The sequence below is a fragment of the Gymnoscopelus braueri genome (genome assembly GCF_963280865.1).
Source record: "Gymnoscopelus braueri genome assembly, chromosome: 9".
NCBI classification, from domain to species: Eukaryota; Metazoa; Chordata; class Actinopteri; order Myctophiformes; family Myctophidae; genus Gymnoscopelus; species Gymnoscopelus braueri.
This window is the reverse complement of record NC_137610.1, coordinates 26,944,453-26,954,533: the sequence shown is the minus strand read 5'-3', so window position 1 is coordinate 26,954,533 and position 10,081 is coordinate 26,944,453. Positions and strand designations below refer to the sequence as shown.

The following is a 10,081-nucleotide window of genomic DNA, read 5'->3' as shown; positions in this document are numbered from 1 at the left end:
AATATGCTAGTTTGATTCTAAATAACACTTTTTTTTGCTATGGTTACCAAAATGAACAGATCTACAGATCTACATCTTGTCGCAATTTGACGTGTTGTGAGCTTGTACATCTGTTTTTACAGAGAAGTGGGCCCTTTATGGGCCCTGAGCAGTGTTGCCATATCTGCTTATTATAAGTGACTTTGGTCTTGTTTTTCTGTAAAGTTGCTTGTAAATATTAGTGAAATATTTCACTTATTATTTTTGAAAATAGCAGATCTACAAGCTCACAATGTGTTGCAAATGCGACGCACTGTGAGCTTGTAGATCGGCTATTTTCAAATAGGTTTAAAGTGCAAATGTCGCTTCTTTTGGGCTTAATTTTTTTCACAGACCTGGCTGCTTATTTCTCTCACAAAATCTGGCAACACTGTCTCAGCAGGCTCGCGACCCTTGAACTCTATGTCCGCGACCGCTCGAGATGCGCGGGGAGAACGAATGCTGCATGCAGGCTGCAGCTCTCACTTCAATAGAAAGTTAGATAAATTGCGTTGCTTTGGATTCATCAAAAATAATTATAAACCGGCTTCAGAGAAGATAAAAGAAAGAAGAAGAAGCGGCGGACATTTTAGGTGAGTGTTGACACACAGAAATACTATTTATGTAGGCGTTTTAGGCTACTATTACTGTATTGAAGTGCGTAGGCTGCTGTGTTCGAAGTCAATCACAAGTGACTCATGTCATGACCCAACTCTACACATTTAGTTATTTAATTTGTCTTGATAAAGGGATTATGACAATAAATTATAGTGGGAATATACAATATAATTTATACTATAGGCCACTACTGCTTGCCTGTGTGCCGCTCAAAACTAAATTCAGAATATGACGTCTGTGTGTGTGTGTGTGTGTGTGTGTGTGTGTGTGTGTGTGTGTGGACACATGCTTTCAGTGATGAAGCTACAGAGTGTTTTAATATCCCGTGAACTCTGAACATTAATGATTCCCTTGTCTGTCTGTCTGTCTGTCTGTCTGTCTGTCTGTGTGTGTGTGTGTGTGTGTGTGTGTTATTATTACACATTTCTTTGGCTGCAGTGGCCAAAATGAATGGTTTGCAGCCCTACTAAAAGAGAAAAAGGAAGAGAGAACCATTATGTGTTATGCCCCCCCCCTCCCACAAAGAGAAGAAAACAGTTTGAAGGTAAAGTGATATTGTTTTGTTAAATGTTAAAGTAATCATTGCTTGTTCAGTAACAGGGGTCTCCCAGACTCTCCACCTCTTTAGTAAGCCGAAAATGCATTTCCAGGAATACCAAATTTAACCAATCAGAACTCATACAGGATACAGGATAAATAAGTTACAATTGGAAGTGATGACACAAAGAAGTGGGCATACAAAATTTGAACCCATTTAGACCAGGAACGCATCTGTGTAATTGTTTTGATTTCTTTGGCTAGACCTTTGGCTTCAAAAATAGCAGATCTACAAGCTCATAGCGCGACACCGAGTGGCGCGCTATGAGCATGTAGATCTGCTATTTTTGAAAATCTTTGAATATATATGTTTTAAAGTGAACATTTGTACCTCAAATCTTTTTCCTTTTATGTTCAAAAAACTTTTAGGATTTAGAGAGCATTTTTAGAATCGGCCCCAGGTCTTAATGGGTTAAAGCTGCACTATGTAACTTTCCTCTTCTACCCCGGATTTGAACCCGGTTTCCTGAGCAAGTGCTGTAACCTTTTACCATTGAGCTAATAGAGCCTGCCTGCTTGCTCAGGTGATACATTGAATCTTGACCATCAGATCAAAATTCATGTCAGATCCTGTGTCTAGGTGAGACATGACCTTTGACACTATCTAAATGTCTCAATAGAAGAGCAGGGAGACTAAATACAACCACCCCAATTATATAAGTTATATTGTATTATTTGTATTAACATACTCTAACATACAGATTGTATAAGTTATATTGTATTAATATACTCTACGATACAGGTTGCATAAAATTACATTTTATTCCACTTTAACTTTCTAACAAAAAACATCTTGTTTTATCCAAAATATATTACTTGCACTACCTTTAGACTCTGACTCGTCTGAATACGGTGGAGATGCTGTTGTTCCCCAAGCTATCCACGACGAAATGTCAAGTACAGTCATACCCAGAAGAAGGCCAAAGAGTTGGAGCTGGACCTACAGCATCTTAAAACTAAGTAAGCAATGACTAATGTTAACGAAACAGTTGCATGAGTTTGCTCTTCTCTTTTTGTATATATCGATATGTTGGTTATTTGTTCTCATGTTCTTTTTTACTTAGATCTTGACCACAAATGTTAAAAAACATTATATAGAAAGCATGTTAAATGGAGTGGACAGATGCTAGGCTCATTATTAAACTGGTATCTACTAAGGCATACATCAATTCAGTTTTTATTTTTCCGTACCCTGTTCATGCTTTAAGATGCAACAAATTAGAGATTGCCAAACAGAAACTGGAGGAAGGGCCCCAATATAGCTCTGCAGCAAAGCCTGACATCCCTGCTGCAGATAAGCAAACCAGTGACAGCATAGGTGTGTTTAGACAGTCATACTGTTCTACGGAAAATGGTGACAATGTGTACAATATAAGTACTGTGATACTGCCAAAAGGAGCTTAAATATGATTCTCTACATTTTCAGTTGCAACTTCCTCCGTTTCCTCTTCCCCAGAGTCAGACGATTTGGCATCGACACCTGGGATGTTTGACGGCAACGGTGACAAGGTATTGAAGAAACATACTGTGTAGGACAGTGGTTCTTAAAAGTGGGGTTCCACAGTGTCCCCAGCTAAATAAGAAACAGTTATCATTTCAAAAATAGGCAACGTGTCATGATGCATCGTGAGCTTGTAGATCAGCTATGTTTTGCTATTTTTGAACTATTTTTGAACAGTTTTGCCTATGGCATGAACAAAATAGGGATGCCGGGTGGAAAAGGTTAATTTCACTACTATTTTACCAGCTAGAATGTAATCCAATGACAATGTACTGTATAAGAATTACTTCAACTCTCCCCACCTACAGTATAGACAGTTGTAGAATTCTGTACTAAATGTAATCCAACAATTAACATCTTCTCTATTGGAGGTCCATGGCACCAACTCTTTTCTAAATGGGTCCACATTTGGGGGTCCTTGAAAATGTAATTTCTTTACAGTAAATTCTGTTTGAAGTGGGCCTGCTTTTGTCAAAAATGAGTCTGAAATGTCATGGTAAAATGTTTTTTAATTTCTAAAACATGTGTTGTTTTCTTCTGTTTCAGGTCCACATTGGCTCTGGTGTGTGGCTCGAAAAGGAGATCTGGAAGATGGTGGCAGCAAACACCAAGGACTCCCTGTTCATGAAGGAGCTTGCTGTTGCCATTTGGGGGACAACAACCCTGAAGACCATGCAGGAGCCTTACAAAGAATGCCCCACTAGCAAGGGGGAGGCCAAACCCCCCTGACCGCAGGACTCAGAAGAGGTATGTTTACTGAGGGGTGGGGGGGTTCATTATGACTTGATCTCATAATTCAATCTGCTCTGTGCATGACTGTAGTTCTCTTTTCCAGAAGGTGGAATTCCCGTTAGCGTTACCTGTTCAGTTTTTCATACCTTCATTTGGTTGTCTCAGCAGCATACTGTTTCAACCAGAAACACATATGGAGATGTTGGTTGTAGCCAATCAAATGAAGCTATGAAAAACTGATCCGGAAACGGGAATGTCACCTTCTGGAAAAGAGATTATATTAAGCTTATTAATCAATCATAAAAGAAAATACTCTATTGTAATAAAATCGATTTTATGGCTGAAAGAAATGCCGATCTACAAGCTTGCAACTCGTTGGACGTGTTGTGAGCTTGTAGATCAAAAAAGTAATCAATAGAATAATCGCAAGTAGAATAATTGGTAGTGGCAGCCCTACATGCATGTTTGGCAGGGGTAGCTTTTTCCCCCAAATTGTTGTTGTCCATTGTAGCCATCTGACTTATTGCCTGCCCACTGTCCACCCACCTTTTTCATTCAAATGCATGTTTTCTAACTGAACTGAAACACGGGGTTAAAAAAACACTTCACCCCATTTTCAACTCATCTTCATATAATTGGTCCTCACTAATACACATTTTAAGATGGCACCATTTATGTCTACTCACTCTGTGTTTCGTTGATAGGTCGTGGACAGTTTAGAAACCTGCCTACCTTTGACATCATCGGTAGGCAGGTTTGGTCATTTAGAACAACTTTATTTGTTCATTATTAATGCAAGAACAATGGCTTCTACTTCTGCATGCAAACTTTCCAGGTAGAGACACACTGTAGTTTCCATTAGCTTGGAATCTCCATTGGTGATGTCACTGGTAGGCAGGTTTCTGAACTGTCCACATTCCACCAATGAGTGGCAGAACGAGTAGACAGAAATGGTGCCATTGTATAATGAACATTAGCGAGGATCAGTTAGTTATATGAAGATAAGGTTGAAAATGGGTGAAGTTTAAGTTACTTTAAGTTTTTCTCAAAACATCACAATTCATTTAACTCACCCCATGCAGTATATTGCTAATTATATTTGTTTTATTGTTGGGGGTTCTTGTTTGTTTTCTTTCAGACTGTTTCCATTGGTGGCTGCAGGGGCAGAACATTCTCACAAAGAGGAAGGCCATGGACCATGGCCAGGACATCAATAGAAAGGACAAGAAATTGTGTGTCTGTGTAGGGGGGGGTTGATATGGGGGTAATGCTTTATAGCGCCACCAGCAGGCCGATTTTTGCAAGACAAATTTTTGGCTGCAACTTTACAGATGTTTTCCAAACATCACACACATCGGTATACAGTATCTCCATAGTCATGTAATCAAGACGGATCTGTCCGATTTTTCATATTCTTTCACTCTTTTCCAGTCATTTGAACACTGTGTGTGTGTTAGTGTGTTCCTCAGGTTGAAGTTCATGTATTTATGTGTTTATTTATACATTTATTTGTTATTTAAATGTTGTTTTTGAGGGTTTTTTATAAGTGTTTAATAAATTATTGTTATGTATGAAATTGATACATGATTATTTATGACTTTGTGGATTTTGCTCACTTTTATATAGGCTACTGTAGGCTACTGTTTTTTAAATATACCACGTGCTGTGGGCACCTGGCTGAAATTCACCATGATCATGCATCCTCTCCAGCAAAGTTGGTCACTGCATATCCAGAATACACCTGAATACACATAAATACCAGATAGCAGCTTAAACCAGCTTAAACCAGCTACCAGCTAAACCATCATAAATACCAGCTACCAGCTTAAACCAGCTAAACCATCATAAATACCAGCTACCAGCTTAAACCAGCTAAACCATCAAAAATACCAGCTACCAGCTTAAACCAGCTAAACCATCAAAAATACCAGCTACCAGCTTAAACCAGCTAAACCATCATAAATACCAGCTACCAGCTTAAACCAGCTAAACCATCAAAAATACCAGCTACCAGCTTAAACCAGCTACCAGTTTAAACCAGCAAAACCTACCACCTTAAGCTGGTCAACCACCAAGACCAGCTTAAGGTGTGTTTTGGACGTCCAAAACACACCTTAAGGTGGTCAACCACCAAGACCAGCTAAAACCAGCTGGTCCAGCTTAGGCTGGTCTAAGCTGGTTTTTTCAGCAGGGAGGTTTGATGTAGATGGAGGCATCATCACTAATAACGTCATTCGTAGTAAATCACAACATCGGTCATAATTATTCCCCCCCTCCCCAACAAAACAAAAACTACAGATCAACATTTGAAGACATCTGATATTTGAAAAGTTAAATTAAATTCGAGCCATAGTTCAATAAAAGAAACATCAAATTCACCATGTTAGGGAGCTTTTGTAACAGAAAAAAAAGGCAAAACAAATAACCTAGCGGTGGAAAAATAAACAATAAATCAGGCAGAGCCAGTATATAAAGATGAAAAAAAAGGAGAATGCAGAAGTGGTGATCCGAAATATAAACAAAAAATAGTCCTTGTAAAATCCAATTGTAACAAGGGAGATCCCCCTCTACGTGTAATGTAAGTCAACTAAAAAAAGTCAAACATATCTATATCAGGGAAAAAACATTGTAAAGGTAGTTATATGACTTACTCCCATTCCTTTTTCAGGAAGAATAGTTCCGTGGCTGTCCTGCCATAATGTCCGCTAGGTTTAACCTGTTGAAAAATGATCCTAATAAAAAAGTTTTAATCCAAGGTCTTCAAGAAGTCCTCCACTTCTTCTGGTGTGTTGAACCATTTCACAGCTCCACCGTGGGCGACACGCAATTTTGCTGGATGATGTAGGCGATAGTCAGTGATGTTTTTATCCAACAGCAGCTGTTTTACCGCTTTGTAGGCATTCTTTTTGCGTCGCGTCTCGGCGCTGCAGTCAGGGTGGAGATATATTCTTCTTTTGTCGAGGAAGACTTCTTTCATCTCTCTGGATCGGTGGAGCATCTTTTCTCTGTGCTTGAAGTTGAGGATTCTTGCTATCAGTGGCCTGGTCTTGTTCTCAATGGGTTTACCGAGGCGATGGCAGCGTTCAACGATAAACGGGGTTTCAAAGACGATAGGGTTGAGGACCTGTGGTATAATGCGTTCTAGGAATGCAGTAGCATCCCGACCTTCAGCATTTTCTGGTATATTAAATAAAACCACGTTATTTCGTCTACTCCTGTCCTCATAATCATTCAATTTGCCTTCCGCGTCTCCCAACTGCTTCTCAGCCTTTTCGAGTCGGAGAAGAACGTCCGCCATGTTGTCTTCATTAGCAGACACGCGTACTTCCATTGCTCCAACTTGGTCTGATAAAGTTGATAGAGAGTTCTCAATCGCCTTGAGAGCCGATTGAATGTTGGATGTTTTGGCATCAATCTGTTTAGACAAATCATCTTTGCACTCACGTATCGCTTTCAACACCGTCTCTAGCGTTAGGGGTCCACCTCCGACCGCCATTGTTTGGCACGATGTGGCGTCGTTAGAATCCTCCGACAAAGTAGCCTTTTTGCTTCTGAGGTTGTAAGTTTCCATGCACCGACCGACGAAATAATCCAACTATTGTTCTGTTAGTTGAGGTTTTTTAAACAAATGATAACATTTTGAAGTAACTGTGAGGCAAACCGTCGGAGCTCACATGTGCATGACCGTTCTCGTCAACAGCCAAACCGGAACTCCGTGTCAGACATATTCTGAAGAAAACCTCGAGACTTTAATTCAGTAATTGGGTCTTATGATCAAAATAAGAACATTATAATGTCAGGTAAAAACAAAATAAAAAAATTGCAGCGGACAAGTCAAGCCACGGACATGTTTGTCTGTGTACGGACATATTGTTGACCCCTGGTCGTGACATGACAAGTTGTGAGCTGGGAGATATAATTATAGGCTATTTTCGTTATTTTCGTTAATTGTTTTGCGCGATAGTTAATGAACATTTAGCCTCCAGTGAATCAGTAGCAAACTAATAGTGTTGTGTTGTCTGCTTTGTTATGATGCGCTAGTCCCTGTTGTTGTGTTGTCCTGTTATGTATTGTGATGTAGTGTAGTTTTGGGTTGTGTTCTATTTATACGTTAACGTTAATTTATATGTTGTTAATGTAATCCTAATGTAATGTTTACAGAGCATGGTACAGAGGATACGCTCAATAAGCCAAAACCCCTGAAGGACTTGGACAAGAGAGATATTATTATTATCAGGCATGCTATATCATTGTTGTTGTTGTATGTTGCCTTCTTGTGTTGTGTTTGTGTTTACTAATTGCTTTGTTTGTTTGCCTGTATGAGATATCCGTCTGTCTGCCTGCATGTCTGTCTGTCTGCTTTTGCATGACAAAACATTATTTGACAATTTCATATTCTATGAACAATCACTCTTTGTCTGCAGAACCTTAGTTAGGTTATTTGAGAAGAACAAAACACCCATCAAAAATAAAGATGCATGTAAGCAGTATCATGATGCAGACTTTATTGCTGATGAGTTACTTTTTAAAGTTTGATTATAAAAGTTGAAATACATTTTACAGAGAGGGATGTTGTAAAGCACATTATAATCATCACATTTTGAATGACAGTTTACTTTGTACTTTGTTAATGTGGTAGCTACGTTTGCACTTACATGTTGGTGGGGCAATTAGAGACAAGTGCATGATGTTGAAATGTGAACCTTCTAATCAATCAATCTGGTATCTGACTTATTTGAACCACTGATCTGATTTCATTTTTCAATTTTAGTGGAATGTCTGAATGGAAGGAAACACCTTTTGGATGAAGAAGAGATGACACCCTCAAGGGACAAGGCTAACTTTTTGTTTAATCATTGACCATTTAAACCCTATATACTTTGTTGACTGGAGTCCCCCAGGGCCCCCTCTTGTTTTCCCCTCTACACCAAATCTCTTAGAAGAAAATAGCCGATCTACAAGCTCACAACACGTTGCAATGTGACGGGTCACGAGCTTGCAGATCGGCGATTTTCACTGAATGTCAGCCGATTGTTTTGCCCAATTACAAGAATAAGGAGGCTATGGGGTTCGTGTGGTTAATTAGAAGTTACAGAAAACGGTCTATATTTTGTTCTGTGTTGTTTCAGTGATGGACATAAATATCCCCACCATAATGCCTCTGCAGTGTCACACATCTCACGTTTGTAGAGAGGGAGAAGGTCTGCACACTGTCTTAATGCTCCCAGAAAAATATATTTATTTATGCAGCAGTATAAAAACATAACGTTTCCGCTCTGTGGCCTTCGTCAGGTGTACTGAACAACGTGTGAAAAGGCAGGTATATAAAGGGAATAGTGGGCAGAGCTCACATCAATCCATGAATGAGGACACCCGGGGCCGGGGACAACAACATCGAAATGATATCTGCCTGTTAGATTATAATATATCTGTGTGAAATGTTTATATTTTGCCTGAAGGTGGTGCTAGACTAGAGGATAGTTCATGGGTCACACAGTAGTTAGGGTTCATTCATCAGAGATACAGAAAAATCTATAGATACATTAACAGTTTCCAATGTACAAGACAACTAAAATAACAAAGAACAATATGGTGTATTCAACTTGCTACTACTCAACTAATTAATGTTTATATGCCAGTAACTTTGAGGATTTACAATGAGTCACACGTTGGTCGCGCCTTGTTGACATTGACACTTTATATTGCCTAAGCAACGGTGAGTCATGGTATGGATGGACAGCTGTGACTGTTTTTCTTTTTTGTTCTACAGTGTAGGCTACAGTATTGGGGAATTGTGTGTATACCTTTTGCTTACATAGTGGGTTGTGTTAAAGGTGGGATACTGTGAGGACACTGTAACCATGTGTTGTTGTTTCTCAAGGACACTTTGACACAAGACTAGGAGGAGCCGGGGATGGAAACGGAAACCTTCTGGCTGTACCTCCTGAGACACAGTGGTACATACAGTCAGTATGTATGTAATCTGTACTGCTACATTGTTGCTCACACTCTCAATCATGCCATTTATAGATAACTCATGATCGAATAGTTCTAGTAATGTGTTAATGTCACCAAATAATAAGTTGAAGCTATAGTTTTCTTTTACAAATAGTTGGCAGAAGAAAAGTTTTTTGGCCAATGCTGGACAGTGCAACCAGTATCCTGAAAGTCATTTCAATTATATAAATATTTAAAAAGTTGTATGAAATGACAAACATTAGTTCTATTATGACTTATGAAAGTTGAAAACCGCTTGCATTCATCAAGTGAATCCAGGGATTTAGAGTCTTTGTGTGTGTAAAGCAACTCAGTGGCCTTGTGCTTAGACTAGATTGTATGCACTGAGACTGGGAGGTTGGGTGCTCAGAGCAGCAGTGACCACGAAGGGACCAGAGCATAGCGGAGAGATGTGAAGAAGAGCTTTAACAAACTGTTGCATCCCTATTGGCTCCCTGCATAACTGCAGTGTCAAGTTTTGAGAAGATGGCATACCCATTTCCTGTTGCAGTTCGTCTTCCCATAGCTTCATTTGATCGGCTCTGCAGCAGGTTTGAACCGGACACGCATAATATGACACCTGCTTCTGCTTCAAACCTGCTGCTCAAACAAAGCTAT

General features: G+C 39.4%; 1 protein-coding gene across 1 annotated transcript; it reads left to right on the top strand.

The window, feature by feature from the left end:
- The first annotated feature begins 469 nt into the window (after window positions 1-469).
- LOC308091780 (uncharacterized protein) lies at window positions 470-4,730 on the top strand. Its single transcript, XM_080437501.1, has 6 exons — window positions 470-611; window positions 1,075-1,180; window positions 2,065-2,193; window positions 2,660-2,742; window positions 3,281-3,481; window positions 4,605-4,730. The coding sequence occupies exons 2-5, from the start codon at window positions 1,087-1,089 to the stop codon at window positions 3,461-3,463; spliced, it is 489 nt and encodes a 162-aa protein (XP_080293627.1). The 5' UTR covers window positions 470-611; window positions 1,075-1,086; the 3' UTR covers window positions 3,464-3,481; window positions 4,605-4,730.
- The last annotated feature ends 5,351 nt before the right edge of the window (window positions 4,731-10,081 follow it).